The sequence below is a fragment of the Myotis daubentonii genome, chromosome 3 (genome assembly GCF_963259705.1).
Source record: "Myotis daubentonii chromosome 3, mMyoDau2.1, whole genome shotgun sequence".
Lineage (NCBI taxonomy): Eukaryota > Metazoa > Chordata > Mammalia > Chiroptera > Vespertilionidae > Myotis > Myotis daubentonii.
In genome coordinates, this window is record NC_081842.1 from 69,494,843 (window position 1) to 69,518,937 (window position 24,095).

At 42.2% G+C, this 24,095-nt stretch overlaps 1 protein-coding gene across 2 annotated transcripts in view; it reads right to left on the bottom strand.

Annotated features, from left to right (window-relative positions):
* The window catches only part of NECTIN3 (nectin cell adhesion molecule 3), a 136,680-nt gene extending 113,005 nt beyond the window's left edge, over positions 1-23,675 (bottom strand). Inside the window, exon 1 of one of the 2 annotated variants that reach the window (XM_059687884.1) lies at positions 23,176-23,675. In XM_059687884.1, the coding sequence (XP_059543867.1) occupies positions 23,176-23,335 (160 nt within the window). In that variant the 5' untranslated portion in view covers positions 23,336-23,675. The remainder of the gene's footprint in view (positions 1-23,175) is intronic. The other variant, XM_059687882.1, reaches the window with a different exon arrangement.
* Positions 23,676-24,095: the final 420 nt, after the last annotated feature.

The following is a 24,095-nucleotide window of genomic DNA, read 5'->3' on the forward strand; positions in this document are numbered from 1 at the left end:
CCCCCCTACGGCTGCAGGCCTCTGAGCGGGCAGTTTAAGAAACATTGTAGCAAATACCGCCGGTCTTCAGCCAGCAGATTCGCAACATTGTAAGCAAAGGCCAGAAACCTACTTTCAGCCGCGGAGGCCTAAGAGCTGGAGCCAAGCCTCAAGGTAAAGCTGGCCCAGAATAAAAAAAAAAAAAAAAAAAGAAAAAAAGGAGAGATTGGGAATTTCAGTCACTCCCAGCCTGAAAACAGCCCTCAGCCCCTCACCCAGACTGGCCAGGCACCCCAGTGGGGACCCCCACCCTGATCCAGGACACCCTTCAGGGCAAACCAGCCAGCCCCACCCATGCACCAGGCCTCTACCCTATATAGTAAAAGGGTAATATGCCTCCTGGCACTGGGATCAGCGTGACAGGGGGCAGCGCCCAAACCCCCTGATCGCCCTGTGGCTCTGTGTGTGACAGGGGGCGGGGCCCCAACCCCCTGATCAGCCCTGCTCTGTGCCTGATAGGGGGGAGCTCCCCACCCCCCCCCCAACGGGCCCTGCTCTGTGTGTGATGGGGTAGAGACATAACCTCCCCATCGGCCCTGCCCTGAGTGTGAGAGTGGCGGCGCCCCAACCCCCTGATCAGCCCTGCTCTGTGGGTGATAGAGGGCAGTGCCCCAACCCCCTGATGAGCCCTGCTCTGTGTCTGACAGGGGGTGGCGCCGCAACCTACCCATCGACCCTGCCTTGAGTGTGACAGGGGGTGGTGCCCCAATCCCCCAATTGGCCCTACCCTGAGAGTGACTAGGGGTGGCATCGCAACCTCCCAATCTGCCTTGCTCTGTGCATGTCAGGGGGCGGCGCCCCAAATCCCCAATCGGCCGTGCTCTGAGCCCGACCAGGGGCTGCACCTAGGGATTGGGCCTGCCCTCTGCCACCCAGGAGCAGGCCTAAGCCAGCAGGTTGTTATCTCCCAAGGGGTCCCAGACTGCGAGAGGGCACAGGCCGGGCTGAGGGACCCCCCCGTCCACCCGAGTGCACAAATTTTTGTGCACCGGGCCTCTAGTCCTATCTAATAAAAGAGAAACATGGTAATTGGCGTACGACCGCTACCCTTCCCATTGGCTAATCAGGGCGATATGCAAATTAACTGTCAGCCAAGATGGCGGCCGGCAGCCAGGCAGCTTGAAACTAACATGAGGCTTGCTTCTTTCAGTGACAGAGGACTCCAACGTTCCCCGCCTGCTTTGCAGGCCTCTGAGCCTGCAGTTTGAAACATCTTAACAAAAATAGAAGCTAAACAAAACCCCAGAAACCAGCTTTCAGCGAGCTGGGATCTCAGAGCTGCAGTCAGAGCTGGAGTTATACATTGTTTCGAACCGAAACAAACCAGATACCTACTTTCAGCAGTGGAGGCCTAAGACCTGGAGCCTCAGAGCTAAAGCTGGCCCAGAATTAAAAAAGAAAAAAGAAAAAAAGGAGCGGTTGGGAGCTTCTGTCACCCGCCAGCCTGAAAACAGCCCTCAGTCCCTCACCCAGACTGGCCAGGCACCCCAGTGGGGACCCCCACCCTGAAGGGTGTGTGACCAGCTGCAAACAGCCCTCAGCCCCTCACCCAGGCTGGCCAGGCACCCCAGTGGGGACCCCCACCCTGAAGGGGGTGTGACCAGCTGCAAACAGCCATCATCCCCTCACCCAGGCTGGCCAGGCACCCCAGTGGGGACCCCCACCTGATCCAGGACACCCTTCAGGGCAAACCAGCCAGCCCCACAAATGCACCAGGCCTCTACCCTATATAGTAAAAGGGTAATATGCCTCCCAGCACCGGGATCAGCAGAGACACGAGGCCTCCCAGCGCCGGGATCCGCGGACCTGAGATGCCTCCTGGCACCGGGATCAGCGTGACAGGGGGCAGCGCCCAAACCCCCTGATCGCCCTGCAGCTCTGTGTGTGACAGGGGGCAGGGCCACAACCTCCCTATCCGGCCTGCTCTGTTTGTGACAGGGGAAGGCGCCCCAACCTCCTGATCAGCCTTGCTCTGTGCCTGATATGGGGGAGCTCCCCAACCTCTGATTGCCCTGTGGCTCTGTGTGTGACAGGGTGCAGCGCTCCAAACCCCTGATCGGCCCTGCTCTGTGTGTGACAGGGTGCAGCACCCCAACCTGCCCCCCCCCACGGGCCCTGCTCTGTGTGTGACAGGGTAGAGCCATAACCTCCCCACTGGCCCTGCCCTGAGTGTGAAAGTGGCGGCGCCCCAACAGCCTGATCAGCCCTGCTCTGTGGGTGATAGAGGGCGGCACCACAACCTCCCACCCCCCCACGGGCCCTGCTCTGTGTGTGATGGGGTAGAGCCATAACCTCCCCATTGGCCCTGCCCTGAGTGTGAAAGTGGCAGCATCCCAACCCCCTGATACACTCTGCTCTGTGTGTGACAGGGGGTGGCGCCCCAACTCCCTTATCGGCCCTACTCTGTGAGTGACAGGGGGGAGCTCCTCAACCCCCTGATGGGCCCTGCTCTGTGCGTGACAGGGGGGAGCTCCCCAACCCCCTGATCGACCCTGCTCTGTGCGTGACAGGGGGGAGCTCCCCAACCCCCCGATGGGCCCTGCTCTGTGCGTGACAGGGGGGAGCTCCCCAACCCCATGATCGACCCTGCTCCGTTCATGACAGGGTAAGGAGACCCAACCCCCCTGATGGGCCCTGCTCTGTGTGTGACAGGGGGCAGCGCCCCAACCCTGATTGGCCCTGCTCTGTGCATGACAGGGGGTGGCGCCGCAACCTCCCCATCGACCCTGCCTTGAGTGTGACAGGTGGCGGTGCCCCAACCCCCCAATCGGCCCTACCCTGAGCATGACTGGGGGTGGCATCGCAACCTCCCGATTCGCCCTGCTATGTGCATGACGGGGGCGGCACCCCAACACCCCAATCGGCCCTGCTCTGAGCCCGACCAGGGGCTGCACCTAGGGACTGGGCCTTCCCTCTGCCACCCGGGAGCAGGCCTAAGCCAGCAGGGTGTTATCTCCCGAGGGGTCCCAGACTGCGAGAAGGCACAGGCCAGGCTGAGGGAACCCCCCCTTCTCCCCGAGTGCACAAATTTTTGTGCACCGGTCCTCTAGTAGTTAAATAAAAAGAAGAAACTGAATGTAAGTGTCAGGGGAGTTTAAAAGGAGGAGTTAGTAAGAATAGTAAGTACAGGGTGATTTTTTAAAAATGTAGTTGGACATCCCCTGAGGGCACTAGGATTGTAAAAGGTTGCAGGCTGCGCTGAGCCGACCCCCCCACCCCCCCACCCCCGCATGAATTTCGTGCACCGGGCCTCTAGTGTGGATATAAAACAAACTCGAGATCACAGACAGCAGTGTGGTGGTTGCCAGAGGGAAGGGGTAAGGGGGTTAAGGGAGTCTTAATATATGGACAGAAGATTTTCCTTTGGGTAAGTTACATGGTGCAATATACAGATCTTTTCAAGTATTTTTCCTTGGATAAAAAAGTATTTTGAGAAGGCCACTACGAGTGTAATGGAGTCCATACTTCTGTACCAGAATATAGTAAACTCGTTTTTTGAACAGTTCAGCGAAAGATTTGACCAATTTAGAAGCCTAGAACAGACCATTAAAATAATTAAGTATCCGGATGTAGTTGTTTACAGTACTTTGGAATTAAAGGATTTCCAATGGATGCAAATTGACGATTTAGAGGTGCAACTTCCAGATTTTCAAGGTAGCATTTGGACTCATGTGTTTGTCGACTTAAGGTCGAAACTTGAAATTCTGGAACGAATCGTTTGAATAATGATGAAGAGTGCAACTACGAACAAGAAATTTTGGGTGCTTGGAACAGAGTACCTGACACTTTTAGCGACATAAAAAATCTAGCGATGGCTTTGCTAACAATTTTTTCATCAACATATTTTCGTGAGACTGTTCTCAGCATTAAATAATATTAAAACAAACAAAAGAAACCGGCTAACAGATGAAGTTAGTGGCGTTTGCTTGGCCTTGAAGTGCACCAAGTATGAGCCTGCAATCAAAGAATTAGCAGACAAACTTCAGCACCACAAACATCGCTAATTTCTAGTTCTGTACCATCTGACTATCATTGTTTTTATTATTTTTTCCTAAATGTACATTGTTTTTCTGTTTTTGTTCATTTTATACATATTTTTTCGTTGATTTTTCTTTGTTAAATGGTATTTAAATATATAAAATAAACACCAAAAATATAAATCTTTTTTTACTATGGTTGCAAATATCAAAAAAAAATTATGGGAGAAACTAAGATGGCAGCATAGATAAACACCGGGAAATTGTCGCCTCACACAACAATTGAAGAATGCCGCAAGGGTCAGAGCAAACATCGTCCAGAACAACAGGAAGGCTGGCTGACTGTAATTTCTACAACTAGAAGAAAAGAGGGGCACGCTGAGAGCCAGCGGAGCTGCGGAGGTGAAGTGCAGAGGTACCGTGGTGGCTCGCGCGTGCGGAAAGGGGGTGGCGCCCGAGGTCGCGGCTGTCTTTTTGAATCACAAGCTCCCGACTGCTCTGAACTCCGGTTCCAGCGGGTCTCTGGGGACCCAGGGCTCATACGGGGAGAGGCTGGTCTGTCAGGTGGCAGCGGGCGAACTTGAGGGCGGCTTTCCCTCAGAGGTGCTTGCAGCCGTTACCGGGACACTGAGACACGCGACTCCGGGCGCGGAGAATCACCATAGCTGCTTTCACTGCCCTTTGACTCCCTGAGACCCCGCCCCACCCAGGCTGCGGCAGAGGCTTTTGCATGTGAATGTACCTAACTACAGCCCAGCCAGGCAGACCCGAAACTTCCAAGAGAAGGCCCAAGGCCCCACAGCGGCTTGCATTGCTTCACAGCTGAGCCTCTTCGTGGCTCCTGCTGTGTGGCCTCAGGCAGGGGCTGAATTAGCACCTCCTTAGATCCAGGAGCCACTCTACCCAGTGGTCAGAGGGGGACCATTCTCCCACTTCAGACACAGCTGATTCCCACAGCCAATTGGCCTGGAGGTCAATTCCTCCCAGTGATCCTACAACAACCAAGGCACCAAGAGTGCACCAAGAGTGTCTACCCCAGGTAACTGGGGAGGCTGAGCCACTGGGCCCTACAGGACACCTGGCGCGCAGGGCCACTCTATCAACACAGGGAAGCAGCCAAAATGCGGAGACAAAGAAAAAGGTCACAAATGGCAGAAACGGAGGAAAGCAAACGACTGGATATAGAGTTCAAGGCCACGTTTATAAGGTTTTTCAAGAATTTTATGGAAACCGCCGATAAATTTAATGAGTCCCTCAATAAGTATAGTGAGACCATGGAGGACATGAAAAAGGACCAACTAGAAATTAAGCATACACTGACTGAAATAAAGAATAATTTACAGAGATCCAACAGCAGACAAGAGGATCCCAAGAATCAAGTCAAAGATTTGAAATACAAAGAAACAAAAAATACCCAACTGAAAAAGAAAAAAGAAAAGAGATTCAAAAAATATGAAGATAGTGTAAGGAACCTCTGGGACAACTTCAAGCGTACCAACATCAGAATTATAGGGGTACCAGAAGGAGAGAGAGGGCAAGATATTGAAAACCTTTTTGAAGAAATAATGACAGAAAACTTCCCCTACCTGGTGAAAGAAATGGACTTACAAGTCCAAGAAGCGCAGAGAACCCCAAACAAAAGGAATCCAAAGAGGACCACACCAAGACACATCATAATTAAAATGCCAAGAGCAAAAGATAAAGAGAGAATCTTAAAAGCAGCAAGAGACAGTCAGTTACCTACAAGGGAGTACCCATTCGACTGTCAGCTGATTTCTCAACAGAAACCATGCAGGCCAGAAGAGAGTGGCAAGAAATATTCAAAGAGATGAATAGCAAGAACCTGCAACCAAGATTACTTTATCCAGCAAAGCTATCATTCAGAATGGAAGGTCAGATAAGGAGCTTCACGGATAAGAAAAAGCTAAAGGAGTTCATCACCACCAAACCAGCATTATATGAAATGCTGAAAGGTATTCTTTAAGAAGAGGAAGAAGAAAAAGGAACTCTTACCAATTGCCACAGCATGGATGGAACTGGAGAGCGGATAAATACCACAGGATCTCACTCATTTGTGGAATATAATGAACAACATAAACTGATGAACAAGGACTGATCCAGAGACGGAGAGGCATTGATTGGACTGTCGGGCCTTGGAGGGAAGGTAGGGGAGGGTGGGGGCAAGGGGGAAAGATCAACCAAAGGACTTATATGCAAGCATATAGGCCTAACCAATGGACACGGACAACGGGGGGGTGAGGGGATGAGCGGGGGGGCAGGGGGGGGAGTAGAGGGTACACATATGTAATATCTTAATCAATAAAAAATATTAAAAAAAAATTATGAATATTTCTATATGTGACACAGCACCAGAGTTAAGTTAGGGTTTTTCAAAATTTTGACATGCCGAGCTTAAAAGGTATGCCATCACTGGCATAGAGGCAAAAAGCAATACAGGGGAAGTAGGATTCTCAGTGTGAAGAAATAACAGGAGCACCTTCAACATGTTCCCACTTACCTTTGGCTTTTCATGTGTGCTCACAAGTTAGGATAATTAAAAAAACAAAACTATGACTACAATATTTAAAAGTATGAAATAAAAGCATAATAAATATAAAATAAGCCAGTACATATAAAATACAAATTCTAAGTGATAGTAAAGCACTGCCATAGTTTTTGTTTTTCTTTATAGTATATAATTTATCTCTTAATGACCTCTTCTATTTGATAAAATATGATTGTCAAAATTTGATATCCTAATACAATAAGCAAGCATCTACAGAATAAGTACACACACAAATTAGAAGTCAATTCAAGGTATGACACCCAAAAAATATAGTAAGAGATTTAAAAAGAATTACGTTTATATTGTTTCTACATTTCATATACTTTCTAAGTATTTAAGTTAAATGTTTTATTTGAATCAATAATTCTCAGTTTCTAGAAAAGCAGTTTATAGACATTTTTCATTGCATTCGACTTAAGAGATGCAAAAAATACATAATAACTTAGTTTCAAATCTTATGTAGGAACTTTAAAGTACCTTTATGCTATAGAGATATATATGTTATCAATTTATTGCTTCTCAACTCCAAATGCACTTTCCATGTATGCTCTGTGATAAATGGAATTCCTTCAAGTATTTCTCCTTTAATATGAACGTGATGTTAAGCTTTCTCAGGAGATGATGGATGCTACAGGGATACTGCAAAAGGAAGACACTCTCCTGCCATGTTCAAAGCATACTAGGAGTCAACAGTGTGGCTATGAGGACCCTGGATCAAGCCAGTGAGGGTATGAAAATATCAGACAGAGCCAGCCCCATCCATGAGTCCAGAACTCAGTCCCTCTACAACCTTGAAACCATGGTCTAGCAATAACCATTCCTCAGAACTCACAACACAAAAACCAGAGACCCCAAGCAGCCCAAAATAATGGATTGGTCATGGGACAGAATACTGAACAATTGTGTACAAAAAGAAAAAATTAACCACTGCTACATGCGACATATGGAAGAATCTCTGAAAACCAACAAATTTATATAAACTTCAAAAACAGGATAAATTAACTTATGATGTTATAAGTCAGAACTGTGGCTATTACTGGAGAAGAGAGAAGGAATTGTGATTAGAAAGGATTGTGAGGTGCTTCTGCAGTACTGGTAATGATTTATTTCTTGACCAGGGTGATGGTTTCATAGATATACTCACTTGGTAGTAGTTCATCTGACTGTACACTTATATACCATGAATACATATATATCAATAAAAAAAAAGTTATAACATTTCATGAATCCAAATCTTGCTCAAACCAGCTCATACTAAACATCTTCAAATGCTGTGTTTACCTGGAAGTATGACTTGAATCAAGCCTCAAATCTCACAGTTAACACAGTGAAAACCAAAATCATTACTGCTTTATTATGAGTTGAGTTGTCCCCCTTAAAAAAGTTGGTTGGCCTGACCGCCCTGGCTCAATAGTTGAGCATCGACCTATGAACCAGAATGTCATGGTTCAATTCTGTTAGGGCACATGCCCTGGTTGCGAGCTTGATCCCCAGTAGGGGACGTGCAGTAGGCTGTTGATTGACTATTTATCCTTCTCCCTTCCTCTCTCTGAAATCAATAAAAACAGTAAAAAAATAAATAAATAAAAAATAAGTGGCTTGAAGCCCTAACTCTAAGTACCTGTGAATGTGATCTTGTTTAGAAATATGGTCTTTGCAGATGTAGTTAAGATATAAATTAAGATAAGGTCATACTACAGTAGGATGGACTTAACACAATATGACTGCTGTCCTTACAAGATAACAAGCCATGACAGAAACACATAGGGAGAACACCATGTGACAACAGAGGCAGACTCTGTAGTGATGCAGCTGCAATCCAAGGAATGCAATGGATTGAAGGCTACCACCAGAAGCTAGAATGAGGCAATAAAGGATTCTACCCAAAGTCTCAGACTCCTAGGTTGCAGAGCTATCTATCTATCTATCTATCTATCTATCTATCTATCTATCTACCTACCTACCTACCTACCTACCTATCTAAAAGGCTAAGTGGCCGACCGTCCGCCCGTCCACCTGTCCGACTGTCCAGTACATATGACGCGCACTGGCAATCTATATATATAAAAGGCTAATATGTTAAGTGTCCCTCCAACCATCCAACTGGTCGCTATGACGTGCACTGACCACCAGGGGGCAGACGCTCAACGCAGGAGCTGTTGTGACGCACATTGGCCACTTACAAAGAAATGGCACTGTGGACTTGGCGCCCACAAAGCAACACTTGACTTCCCCCAAGTGGGACACAGGCCCCGCCACCACCCCGGAGCAATAGCCCACCAAATCGCAGCCAATGCTGCCGATACTTCATGGCGCAAAATGCAGCCCAGAGCCCAGCCCAGCCCGGAAATGGTCCCTGTGGGCCTAAGGCAGTGATGGCAAACCTTTTGAGCTCGGCGTTTTGAAAAACCCTAACTTAACTCTGGTGCCGTGTCACATATAGAAATTTTTTGATATTTGCAACCATAGTAAAACAAAGGTTTATATTTTTGATATTTATTTTATATATTTAAATGCCATTTAACAAAAAAAAAATCAACCAAAAAAATGAGTTCGCGTGTCACCTCTGACACGCGTGTCATAGGTTCGCCATCACTGGCCTAGGGTAATGACATCACGTAGCAACGCCTGGATTCCTCTCCCTACCGACTAGCCTTCTTGCAGTTTCTTTAGCCCAGGAACATGATTTGCTTTATAGCCAGGTGCAAACATTTTACACTTTAACCAAATGTCTGTGAAGTATTTTCCCATGCCTCATCTCATTTGATCCTCACAGAAGTCCTGGAGTAGGTAGATAAGAGACTGGGTAGAAACCTATTTTCTTTTCATTAGCTGGAAAACAGAGATTTAGAAAATTTAGAAATTTGACCTGACTGAAAAGAAATAAGAAATGGTGGACCCTGAAAATGACTTCAGGTTTTCTCACTGCACAGAATATAGTCAAACACTGCTGCAGTTATATTTTACCCTTTGTTTTCCCTTTGTGATCTACAATAATAATGTGTTTCGTGTTGATATTTACTGCTGTGTTGCTGACAATTACCTGAAAGAGAAGTTGGGGTGTTTCACTGGGCTGGAAAAAGTTCAGCTAACTCAGAAAGTAGGTCTAATTAAGCAAGTTTATTCTATATATACAGAAGGCTAAGTTGATTCGCACATGCACGATACATATAAAGTTCTTGCTGATGCCAATCACACACATGTGTTTCAAGCTGTCACTGTTGACCATGAATTTGGTTGTTTTTGTTGACATTCTGAACTGAAAGAAAGCAGCGTCGTGGACAGAATATGTCTGAAGACCAACTATTGGCACAACATACCTCTAAAGCTGAGAGAAGCCAGCACTGATGACAGAATGTATCTGAAGACCAACTATTGGCACTTCTATTATAGAGAAATATTTCTTCTAATTAATTTCCTTTCAATGTGCACAAATCTGTGCATCGGGCCACTAGTGAGAGATTAAACTTCTGTTGTTGTAGGCCACCCTGTTTATGGTACTTTGTTATGGCAGCCTTATGAAATGAATATACTCTTCCATGTAACATCTAATTCTTAAGCTCAACCTCCTTTTCAACAATATTTACACTATTCTCCCATCTGCCTAATACAAAAATTCCAAATGCACTAATTTTTCCCCACACCTCATATTCTGGGATCATTAAGAGGTATTATTTTGCCTTTTAATTATCTCGTGTTTTTTAAACCTTTCCCTTTCATTTCTATTACCATCCCAATTCTGGCCTACTAATTCTACATCTAGACCAGTGATGGCGAACCTATGACATGCGTGTCAGAGGTGACACACGAACTCATTTTTTTGGTTGATTTTTCTTTGTTAAATGGTATTTAAATATACAAAATAAATATCAAAAATATAAGTCTTTGTTTTACTATGGTTGCAAATATCAAAAAATCTCTATATGTGACATGGCACCAGAGTTAAGTTAGGGTTTTTCAAAATGCTGACATGCTGAGCTCAAAAGGTTCGCCATCACTGATCTAGACTACCCTTTTTATGATAAGTCAGTATTTCTTAAATACCACTTTCACTATATTATTTCTCTGTTCCCAAACTTCTGACAACACCCTATTACATCATCATATTCAGAAGACACTTGGTAATCTAGCTCTGTTCTATTTCCTTCAATACATAAATACAACTGGTCCCCAAGAATACATTTTCTTTCATCAGCTGGTTTTTCACATTTGTGTTTATAATGTTTCTACTTTCTGTTCCTGCCATATCAATGTGCTTCTCCTACCACCCTCCCAAAGACAGAGAAGTCTCATCATAAAAAAAAGATTTTCTTCAACTTTCTGTAAGGGCCCATGGAAAAGAGATTCCCTTAGACCAGCCGTGGGCAAACTACGGCCCACGGGGCCCGTTTGAAATGAATAAAACTAAAAAAAAAAAAAAAAAAGACCGTACCCTTTTATGTAATGATGTTTACTTTGAATTTATATTAGTTCACACAAACACTCCATCCATGCTTTTGTTCCGGCCCTCCGGTCCAGTTTAAGAACCCACTGTGGCCCTCGAGTCAAAAAGTTTGCCCACCCCTGCCTTAGACTATGGTGACAAAAATATCCAGTTTCTAAGAGCAGCAATACCAGTGTCAGAGGCAATATTATAATATCCTCCTTTCATTATCTTGGCTGTGGTTCTGGATCCCTAGCTTTATTTAGTTCTTGATTTCCATACCTCAACCACCTACTCTCCTTCAATCAATTTTGTTTTAACTAAAGCTAAGTTTTTGATATCTGTAATTAAGAACCTTAACTGATGTCATAGTTCAGGCCGTGTAACAAAATGCCATAAACTGGGTGCCTTAAACAACAAATATTTCTCACAGATCTGGACAATAGAAAGTCTGAGATCGGGATGATAGCATGGTCAGATTCTGGTGAGAACTCTCTTCCTGGCTTGCAGACAGTTGCCTTCTTGCTGTATCCTCAACAGGACAGAGAGAAGGTCTGGTAGTGTCTTCTTCTGAGGGCACTAATCCCATCATGGAGACTCTAACTCCATGATCTCATCTAAATCTCATTACCTACCAAAGAACCATTCCTGGTATCACATTGCAAGTTAAGATTTCAACATATGAATTTCAGAATGACTACAAACATTCAGTCCATACAACTGATACATTATTCTTCCCTTTAAATTACTCTCTCATCTTTCCCCAAAGTGGGACTTACCCTACTACTTTCTTCACCATCCCCTTATTTATTATATTTTTGTAATTTGACTTCTTTCCCCTAACCACATTTGCTAAATTACTGAATCATCAATATACTCCTCTTCACTACTAACCCTACTGGTCTATTTATCAAGTAAGAATTTTTCCCCCACATTATGTCTTCCCTCCCCTTCTTCACACCTACCCAATCAAAATACCTCAATCTTAAAAAAATTTCCAGTCCCCTACTTACTTCGTCTTTTTCCTCTCCTCCTCCCTCCTTCTATCCTCTACCTCTGCCTTCTCCCCTCTCCCTCTCTCTCCTTCCCTCTCTTCCTCCCTCCCTGTCCTTCTCTCTCTCTCTCTACTCATCTAATCCAAATACCTCAATCCTGATAATTCCCAATTCCGAATCCTACCCCCATCCTCTCATAACAAATATCTAACTACAGTTTTAAAATATGCCCCAGAAACAATTAAAATTCTTCTCCAAAACTAATGGATTAATTAATCATTTTACCAACCTTTTCTAGTCATTCAAGTCATTTTCTTTCATCAGCTAGTTTTTCACATTTGTGTTTATGTTTCTACTTTCTGTTCCTGCCATATCAATGTGCTTCTCCTACCACCCTCCCAAAGACATAGAAGTCCCATCATAAAAAAAAAAGATTTTCTTCAACTTTCTGTAAGGGCCCATGGAAAAGAGATTCCCTTAGACTATGGTGACAAAAATATCCAGTTTCTAAGAGCAGCAATACCAGTGTCAGAGGCAATATTATAATATCCAATGTCTCTAGGGGCAGTAAGCAATGAATGACCTTGAAAGACAGCCTCTTTTCATTATCTTGGTTGTGGTTCTGGATCCCTAGCTTTATTTAGTTCTTGATTTATTTAGTTCTAAGTTCATATCAAACTCTTCCTCACCCACAATGATCTCCAAACACCATGTAATTTACTTCTCAGATCCATCCTTCCCCTAAAATCCATCTGCCAAATTGTCTTTACCTCCACAATCTTCTCTTCCCATTACTGACTACAATGGTTTTCTCTTTTGCTTGTCCCTCATGAATCCATACATTGCTGTCAGAGCTATACAATGTTCTCAAATCAGACTTAGTAGTTACCTACATTCAAAAGCTCCTCACTCCCTACCACATAAAGTTTAATCCCTTTAGCAAAAGTATTTAAAAATCCATTACTTCCCTCCATAAAGCTCATGCTTATTAAACCACATGAGAACATTAATTCCCTGCAGAGTCCTCAGTCCAATCTCTTTCCAGTCTCTTTGCAGTCTAGAATGCCCTCTTTTTCACTGATATTCCCTCACAGATGGAAATCTTAATTCTTTCTTCAAGGTTCAGCTAGAAAATTGGGTCCTCTATTAAGTCTTATCCTATTCATAGTTAAACTGCTACTTCTTCTGTAATCCCATAACACTTTGTTTATAGTATTTCTAAGACAATTCATTTTCCCTTGCATTACTATTAGTTGTATTTGTAAAGCACTTTATTGCAATTTAATAAGGATTTAATTTTCACAGAAACTCTGTACATTTTACTGGAAATGAAACAGGAAGAGAGGTTAGTAACTGGGTTTAAAATAGTCTCTCTCTCTCTCTCTCTCCTGATTCCAAATCTCCAAACAATGAAATTTTAAATTTCTTAAGAGAAAAGGCTCCAAGGAGCTTAGCACAGTCCTTTCTGTGTAACAGATGCTTTGTGTTTTAATAAACATTCTCTTCTCTGTTTGAAATAACCCTGCTTTACCTGTCTGAACTCTAATCTATTCTTGAAAACATAGCTCAAAAGTTTCATCTCTAATTAGCTTTCCTTAACTCTTCCAGGGCTTAACTTTTTTAGGCTGAATCATACTACTTGATATGTTGTTACAAATGTCTTTTACATATATATATTTTTTTAATATTTTTTTTATTGATTTTTTACAGAGAGGAAAGGAGAGGGATAGAGAGCTAGAAACACTGATGAGAGAGAAACATCCATCAGCTGCCTCCTGCACGCCTCCCAGTGGGGATGTGCCCGCACCAAGGTATATGCCCTTGATCGGAATCAAACCTGGGACCCTTCAGTCCGCAGGCCGACGCTCTATCCACTGAGCCAAACCGGTTAGGGCTACATATATATTTTTAAATGCATTAGTTGTAGTAATGGGTTTATAAGCTTGGGTGTAACCACCATGTCTTATTCCACTGTGGTATTGTCTATACTACCTAGTATAGGTAGTTGGTGCCCTGTCATTTGTTTCCTGAATAATGCTTAATAGTCCCCAGTCTAGTCCCTGCTCCAATTTCTAAGCCCTTTATTTTTTGCATTACAGGTAGGTATCAACTATTGGAAGAATTATCATATTTAACAGTAAATATTACTCAAACCATTCCTAAAATTTAAAGCTCACAGGTCAAGGAAAAATTTTAATCATCTAATGGGAGAAAAATCTAGAGTATTTTAGATGACTGTAGAGGGCAGCAAAGCAACAGTAGAGTGTCCTCAAAGAAAAATGTGTTCTTAGGGAATTTCAGATTTGTTTTTTTTATTTTCTAGCAAATGCTGTTATGATTAAAGCTTTTAGAACTGAGACCTTTTAGTGTGCTATACACAAATTTCACCAATTACTCATATATTTAAACATTTTCACTATCAATTATAAATATAACAAAAATGTATCAATGCCCAGATCCTTTATACACAATTGAAAAAATTAGTTTCATGAACAATTACATGACTTCAAAATAGCCACCATAATTGCTAACTCATTTACGAATCTAAAAGTTGAAAATGTTTTTCCATCGAAGTGTAAAAATAACGTGTATTAAATACAGAAAACAATGTCACTAGTAAGCAGTCTTATTTCTTGCTAAGAAATAACATGTCTTCATTAGCATAATTCTAGACTTGATATGCCTTTTTTGTTATTCAAAATCAGTCAATGAACTATATCGATTATCCCAGTTTAATAGATAAATAAATAAACCCTCTTACATTGTATTAATGTACAACAAACAGAAGGTAAGACCTTGAAAGATAATAGGAGTGTCTTACTATTATTTCAATATTAAAGTCCATTTTGGTTCTATTATGAACAAGGCAAATGAATTGTATCATCAAAATAATCATATATATAATCTCAGAATTGCTTAAAAGAATGGGGAAAAAGTATAAAAATATATATTCAACACAACTGCATTATTTGCACATGTTTTTCAAGGTTTTTGTTAGAGGTAATTTTTTACCTCTTTTAAGTTTAAAAAGCAGAAATTAGAGATTTAAAGTAGTTGCTACAGTCATTAACATGTGTAGACTCCAGTTTAGTGAAAAAATGCTATGATGTTCTAGCTCTTTGCCAATAGTGAGGATAGAACTGTTAGCTATGTACCTTTCCCTACTTAAATCTCTTCAAAAACAAAGAAAATAAAAAGCTTTAAAAAAAAAAAAAACTTTTTTTTTTTTTTTTAATTTAAAGTAATGGAACCAGATTATCTCTGAGCAGATAAAGCCAGTTTATTGTCTGACTTGGTATTAAACTGAACTTACAGCCACGAACAATTCTCTCTAATCTAAATAAAATTAGAAGGGAATTTGGAGTTCATAATAACGACACTTGTGAAATGAATCTTAATCTCTCTCACAGTAACTATGACTAAATTAGAAATCAAATTAGTAATTTTCAAAAACAATAGTCTAAGATATTTTAGTAATGACAATCATGACTATCATGCATAACATACAGAAATAGTTACTATATGAAATTAATCTTATCACAGTTCACCATACTAACATTTCATTAATATTTTTGTTTTTCCTCTGAATCGAAACCATTAGAAGTGTCAAAACACACTCTTAATTATAAACAATGTTCTTAAACACTGAGTTGAGTCCTAGCTGTGTACACCTATTATGTGTCCCTTGGTATTCTCTTGTCCTCCCCAACATTACAAAATAGATTAGCCACCTTAAATTTACCTATTTTATTACTAAAACTCAAATCCAAAGTAAGGTTTATTGTACATCAAGTGAGGTATGACTGTATCTAAACTGGAGTAAATAAAACACAGCTGATTTTGCAATACCAAAGAACTGTATTCATCATAGTTCAAGTCCGCAAACACTTAAGATTCAAAACGGGTAAGACACTGTGGAATAAAGAAATGGAAGTAAAGCAAGCAAAGACAATTTTTAGAAAAAAGACAACCACAAAGAACTATATCATCAAGCAACTTCTTTAAAATCTACCAACCTTTTCTGTTTAAGTAAATGTGTGTGTGTATTCCCACCCATCTTGGCAGGTAAGAATAGGAGTAATATCAAGACAAGAATAATAACAAGTGTACAGACCTCCCTAAGGGTATGTTTCCTAGATGGTGTTCTGCACAACATAGCTTCTGCAACCTAACAGATATTACACATAAAAAAATAATTTGTTTAGTTTGTAAAACAATATTTTACTGAAGAATTTCTTAGACCATTAACAAACTAATGTACATAGTGACTTTTCATGAGGGTGCTATATGGTTAAGCTTTTCCCATTCCCAAATGTATTCAATTATATTACTTTCTTCCAAAAACATATCTTCTGAGACTAGTATTCCACTGAAATGTTTTGGCAAACATTGCTCTACCAAAAGCATGAAAAAATAAACAGAATTTGCATGCAGTTCCCACTAATGACCACATGTCACGCTGTTAAACACAGAACAGGGTAGGCCTCCAGGGACTAAGGATTTGAAAGATATCTAGGATCAGATAAGAAATAAAGCAAATTCAGAAAAGTTTTTATAGTTATTTATTATAACTATTATTCTACTTTATTATTAATTTCAACATGGAAGATGAAATCATAAACCAAGTACTCTCTGATACCAGTTTACTGTATAATAAATTTGGTCAATTCCTTAAACCATTATAATAGGAGAAAAGCAAATATTGAAATCAATATAACTTAAAAAATAATTTGTGTTTATTCTGGTATGTGCTATGATGTATATAATGAAGCTGAAGCAAAGTCTTTACTGCAAAGAGCACATATTATAAAAAATTTGTAATTAAATACTAACTAATTATAGTATCTAGTCTATACTATGTAGTATAGAAGGTTGCATAGAGAAAATCTAAAACAGGACACTTCAGAATCTGACTAGGTAAGAAGAGTAATATCATTTTAGGCCTTATAAGGAATAGAGGACATACTTACTTCAGAAATAACAAATAATTTAGACCTGCGCTGTCCAATATGGTAGCCACCAGCCACACCTGACTCCTCAGCACATCAAATACAGCGAGTTCAAATTATATTATATACCAGGTTTCAAAGACTTACTATGGAAGCAAATGTATCTCAAATTTTAAATATTAATTGCATGCTGAAATGATATTTTTGGTTATACTGTATTAAATGAAATATTAAGATTAATTTCATCTGCTTCTTTTATTTTTTAATGTGGCATCAGGAAGACTTTATGTTTGTGGCTCACATTTGATTTCTATTAGACAGTGCTGGTTTAAAACTAAGTTTGATTTTGCTGTTAAACTCCTGAAATAAAGAAAATTGAGAGCCTACCCATATCAAGCACATGGGGACACATGAAAAAAATAGTGAAGTATTTTTTTTTTTCAGAAGAGTGACTACATCTGATCAAATCATAAATAAAAATTCTGTAAGAGCACTTTGGAGGGAAAACAGAATCATCTTAGGTCTCTTAAAATTCAAATGCCTCAACTCCCAGGCTCCACTTCCCACCCCTCTTGCAAAAAACTGATGATCTAGTAAGTCCATAGTGAAGGCTGGAATGTTTGAAAAAGATTACCTAGTACCTATAATTTGAATCCATCCACACATCCTACTTTTGCTGACCCTGGCTATCTGAGAATAATGACTTATAGCCCCTCCCTGCTTTAAAAATTTTTTTATTTCTTCTGAAGAAACCTGGGCTGAGAGCCTTTGCTGGGTGTAATGGCCAACCTATTTGAAATAAGAACAAGTTTGATTTTATTTATTTATTTTTTTAAATATGTTTTATTGATTTTTTACAGAGAGGAAGGGAGAGGGATAAGAGTTAGAAACAGCGATGAGAGAGAAACATCGATCAGCTGCCTCCTGCACACTCCCTACTGGGGATGTGCCTGCAACCAAGGTACATGCCCTTGACCAGAATCGAACCTGGGATCCTTGAGTCCGAAGGCTGACGCTCTATCCACTGAGCCAAACCGGTTAGGGCTTATTTTATTTTTAATGATTAAAGTTAAAGGAGACCAAATAAAGTTTTTTAAAAAACTATTATATAAACTTCTCCTATTTATAAAGTCACATTTACTATCTTACACCTAACAAAATAATCATTTAAAGTGTTGAAAAGCATACTGTCATTTCTTATCCAATTAGCCCAGTTATGAGCTGGTATGTTTACACATACCAGTTTATGAGTCAAATTCCAGTTTATGAGTATCTACTCACAATGCAACAGGTAGCTCTTTCCTACTCATCTTAATTAGCAGAATGAATGTTGGATAGTCAATAAGGTTACAAGAAAAACAATCCCCCCGGATGCTGAAAATTCACAATATAAGTATGCAATAAATATAATATCCTTTCTAAAGCAATTACAGTTATCTCCAAATATAGCTTGTATCTATCGGTTCATAAGAAGCAGGTCTTAATAAAATTTTAAAACAGTGATCTATAAGAAGTGAGTCACTTAGGAAAACACTTAAAGCTCACCCTTGATAAAGGTTCACAAGAAATACTATTTAAATATATGACTAGACTATGTCAAAGCCTATTATAAAAATAAAAATTATAAATTTTATAAAATTCTGGAGAGAATACGGGTTCAAGACTTTACAATTTTAGATTAAAATATAAAAGGTAATCAAAAGTACAACATTAAAGATATAAACACTTTTGGATCTGAGTGCTTGGCACACAGAACCATCTTTACTGACTTAAAGATTATTTGATTTCATATTAATAATATTAATTAAATACTGTATCTTTTGTAAACCATATAGTCCTTCTTCTCAATTTTTATGAAGACTTCAATAGGTTACAGAATATGCTATAGCAATATATTATGTACTCACTAATTTTTAAGGAGTAAATTACAAAATGTCAAAACATTAATTTTTAGCAAACACCTCTTCAATAATTTCCAAATATGCAAAAGCCATAAGTTTTATTCCTTGACTTACTATGCAGATACAAAATGTACATCAGAGTTGCCAGGTCACTAAATTATGTACTGGACATAAAAATATGTACATAAAAATATATGTACTGGAAAACATAAGTGACATACACAAGGTAACACACACACACACACAAATATATTTTCCAATTCCTATTTCTGATGCCGTAGCTAAACACAAGAAAATATTTTATCTTTTTTGCTTGCTTTTAAGTTTGGTTCACTTTTCAATTATATCTGTTCAGGATACAGAAAGATTCATACATGCAATATGAATTATAGGCCCCAACCTGATACTATAAGTAACTTGATAAAGTATAAGTGAAGTTGACACTCTCCTCTTCAACTCCACATTTTCAACATAATCACTAATATTCTAAGTGACTCTATGGAACTACCAAGTCCTAAAATGCATTCTACATCACGAAGGGAAGATTCAACTAGGTTTCATATAATTAGTTGATTTCACCATATCCCAATATTCTGAAAATTGGTCATCTATACATTTACTTGAAGTAAATTTAACAGATATCCAAAAAGTACTGGCTGCACTATACACTTAAAATAATGATGTAAAGTACACATACAAGTCACTGAACTTAAAAACTCAATTATTCAAGATATCCTAGTAGAATTTAAGAATGACAAATACCAGGCTGGTTGGTTTTAATGTGCAATACACTAACTAAATGATAACATTTAAATGTTTACTATATTGCATGCACTCTACTAAATATTTTATTTTATTATTTCACTTAATCTTCACAAGAACTCTATAGGCAAGGTAATACCATCCATTTGTTTAAAAGATGAGAAACCTTAACTTTACTGAGGTTAAATAACTTGCCAAAGACTCACACATCTAGTAAGTGGCAGTCTTTCTTCAGAATCAAATTATTTACTCTCTAAACCATAAACTGCAGAGAAGAGACAGAGAAAGAGAAAGAACAAACTTGTACTATCTACCATAAGGTCTAACCTCAATAAGAATATATGACTCAACTTATTTTTGTAAAGTAGTTCCCCCGCCCTCCTCAGTTTAATTCATATATCTTTATCTAATGGGTTAGGTATCCCTCTTCTGGGCATAGTACCTCATGCAGATCTCTTTTATAAACTCCAAACTGTCCTATAATCATCTATTTCCTTTATGTCTACCAAATGCTATAAACTCCTTGAAGTCAGGATTCTGCTTTAGTCATGTTTTATGCCCCCAAGAACCTGTTAACTGCCAGGAATATAAAAAGTATGGAAAGTGCAGTTAGAGGTTCAACATCATTTTAGATCTTTTCTATAATCTTCTAAACATCATCTTAAGATAAAACCTTACTGAAAGTGGAAATAGTAAAATCCTAGATTCAAATAGGAATGTATGAATTAAGGTCAAATAGTATAGCTTCTCTTTCATTAATACTATATCCCTGCTAATACTCTACATCTCAAGAAAAATGTTGGGAAGAAAAGTGAGATAAATCTGATCACCTATGAATTGATCATAAAAAAACATGAAATTCCAGAATTAAATAAATGAGGTTTCTCAAGTCAGATGGTATTGTAAATCTAGTCTCCTTAACCTTTATACCTGGGAATTTGTTAGGCTTAAAAACTATATCAAAACCTGGCAGTTTGTCAACCTGTAAAATTCTCACTTAAAAAGTTCAGTTCTTCAAAGAAGACAGCTAATGTGTATGCCCAAACAGCAAATATGATGTAATTTTTATAGCTTTCAGAATACTGAATCTACCAATCGCAAGGGGTTTTTTTTAGCAGTCAAATTAACATATGAAAATAACCTTGTACTAAAGATGATATTGCAGAAGTTGAGTATAAGACTATGCAAAATGTAAACCACATATCAAAAACACTAGCAAAATGAAAAAAGATCTGTGCATTATAAAAAAGTAAAGCATTCTGTTAAGACAAATCATCAGATAGACATCTCTTTAAAGCCTAAAAATTTTTTCAACTCTGAAACTACTCAAACATTAGTACATGCTAAACCTTGTAAGCAGTATAGGAATGTTTGATCAACGAACAGGTTATATGAAGAAAATTCTGTTCCCATACTTACTAAGCATCCATACATCACAACTGTGCCCTAGTCAGAATGAATTTAAAATAGAGAAAGGTTGATAGAAAAGAATCATCATAAGGGTTCACAAATTAGGGTGTTATAACACTATAAGCCAAAAATGGAAACTCTTAAAATGAGCAGTGCACATGAACACAAAACTAGTGTCTGCCTCTACAACTACAAGCAGAGTTGACTCTAAAAACTTCAATTTACACCTCTCCTAAGTCACAGTCCATGTGCCTATACTGCTTGGATTTTTAGGACTCTAAAAGATGAAGTCCCTTCTATAGCACATTATTAAAGAGATTTTTAAAAATCTCTTTTCTTCTTCCACGAGAAAACCAATGTGTTCCTTCAAAAAGCAAACAACACTTCACTTGCAGAACTGTGAAATTATTACCCAAATTCTATTTCCTTGTACCAGCTGTACGTCTAGCTAGATTCAGTCTTCCATAGGGCTTTTGCCTAGCTAGATAAGCTTTTACTGGGGGTACAAGTAATATTCCTCAGTCCTTAACACAATCTAAGTAAAGACAGTAAAACAGTTAACACTTTTCTCCCACCCAACTGTAATCCACAGTCCTCCCTTAATGGCAAAGAACAGTGCACAAATTCAATCTAGAATCTTGCATCAATTTAAAGAGGCAACAGCATTAAGAATTGGGTGGTGGAACCAAACATCTGGAGCGTGGGGCTACGAAAACACTGTAGACTGGACAACATACCCTTTATCATCGTATACTTTGTAAATCGCAAACTTTCATGGCAGTGCTTGAACCGTGGTGGTGAACTGCTGGCTGGTGGAAATGCTCAGCCTACAAGAGGCACTCCATCTCTTGAAAACTTTGCCTCCCACATAACCAACCACCTTGACACACCTACCTCAACAGGATTCTCCTTTTTCTAAATCGTAATACCCAAGAAATCTGCACACATCTTTCCTTTTAATAAATACTGGTAAAACTCTCCTTGTAATAAATACTGGTTTCATTTAACATTGCATGACACACGAAGGTCCAACAGCTGCCTCATGAACCGGTAAAAAAAAAAAAAAAAAAGTATTGGGTAAACCAATCTCTGAGCAAACGTCAATTTTGCTCCTCCACTTCCTCACCGAGCAGGAGCCTTTGAATGAATCAAGTCCTGCAGTGTTTATGGTATTACCAACGGGCCGATACAGCTAATCCCCGAAGACTGGTGGCCTTATTTTGCCAAATCATCACCTTCTATGAATGATCACTCATGTCCATGTCTCGTGCATGAAAGACATTTCTTACAGGATCCTGAGCAAGCAGGCTTCTAGCTTCCCGTATCTAGGGACAGAACTTACAAAGAGAATCGCTCCCAGGAAAACTGTGCCATCAGCACGAGGGAAGGGATGGGGAAGAGGCTTGGTGTTTGCCGTGATCAGAAGAGCCAAGCACAGTCGATGCCATATTTAACACATAAATCAAAGCCCTGGGGACAAATCGTGTTTGCAAAAATAAACACTGACAGTGTGAGAGAAGTCCCACAAACGGAGGCAGCGACGGGCTCCACGCAAAGCCATCCCGAGGCAGGCAGGCAGGCGGGGCAGAACCGGGCCGGAGGACGGAGGCCAAGGGACTGTAGGGGATGCTGCAGGGTGGGCGCCAAGGATGCCTCCTCCCGGGCGGAAGGCGGGGAGAGACGGACCCGAAGGCTTCATTCCGTCGGACCTTGGTCCCTAAAGGTATCTGGGATCACAGCTCAAGTTTCACCGGGGAACAGGGCGGCGGCAAACGTGCATCCCGGCACCCCAGCCCCAGCCCAGAAAGTCCGCGCTCTCGGTTTCCGGCTCGAATTAGGGAGGGAGTAACGGTGCCCGGAGCACTCCCGGTGGAATCCGGGCAGAAAGCAGCACCGCCCGAGCCTGGCCATCAGCGCGGCCGCGGCGGAGGGAGCGGGCGGCCGGCGTCGCACTCGCCGGCCCGGCCCTTCCCGGGCCTCGCCCCGGGCGCGGCGAAAAGTTTCCAGCCAAAGTCCGCGGCACCCGCTCGCGCAGCCAACCGCCCAACGCAACCGCCTCGCCGCTCGGGAGAGCCGCCCACGCGGGCCCGGCCGCGGTGCCGGGACCCCGGCCGCGCCTCCCTCAGCCCACGCCGCCGCCGAGGTCCACCTACCGCAGAGCCGGGAGAAGAGCAGCAGCGGGAAGAGCAGCAGCAGCAGCGGCGGCGGCGTCGGGGGCGGCAGCAGGAGCCCGGCCCCGGGGGGAGAAGCGAGGGAAAGTTGTGCTTTGCCGCCTCCGGGACACAGCGGAGCCGGCCCCGGGGTCCGCGCCATTCCCCACCCTCCCCCCGGCCCGCTCGCCCGCCCGCCCCCTCCGGTTCCCCGGGACCCAGCGCCTCCGGCTCTGGGCGGCGGCGGCAGCGTCGGCGGCGGAAGGTCGGGCGCGCGCCTCCCCAACTCCTAGCTCCTGAGCCTCGGCCGCCGGCTGACAGTGCGCCGAGCGCTCGCGGCTGCCTCGACACCGCCGTCGCCGACGCCACTGCCGAGGCTGAGGCGGGAGCCGCCCGCCGCCGCCGCCACTCCCCGCCCCCCCGGCACCCGCCCGCTCCGAACTCCTGAGAACTCGGAACGCACCACCCCGCCCGCGCGGGAGGGGAGAGGAAGCCGACCCCCGAGCTGCCGCTGGAACCCGCCCGCCCGCCTGCCCGCCTGCCCCACGCCAACTCCGGCTCCCGTCCGATCCCGGACTGCCTGCCGCGCCTCCTCCCGCCCCACTCCCCTCCACACGCCCCACCCCTTTCAAAAAAAAAAAATCTCTTCTCTCCACTTTGATAACGGGTTTCTCCCAGAGCAGGGCTCTAAAAGGGACAGGGAAATCTGGAATGGGTTAGTAGGCCCCGCCCCTCGCCCCGGCGTCGCACCCCCCCGCCCAGCCTTTCCAATGGTCTCGCCCACTCCGCCCCTAGTGGGTCCACCGCTGCCCCGACGCAGACAGAGGCGGAGGGCGGCGGCGGGACAATCGGCTCGCGGCCGGCCTCGCCCGCGCGGGCGCTCTGTCTGGCGGGGAACCCGGGCCGGGAAGGCGTGGGGAGGG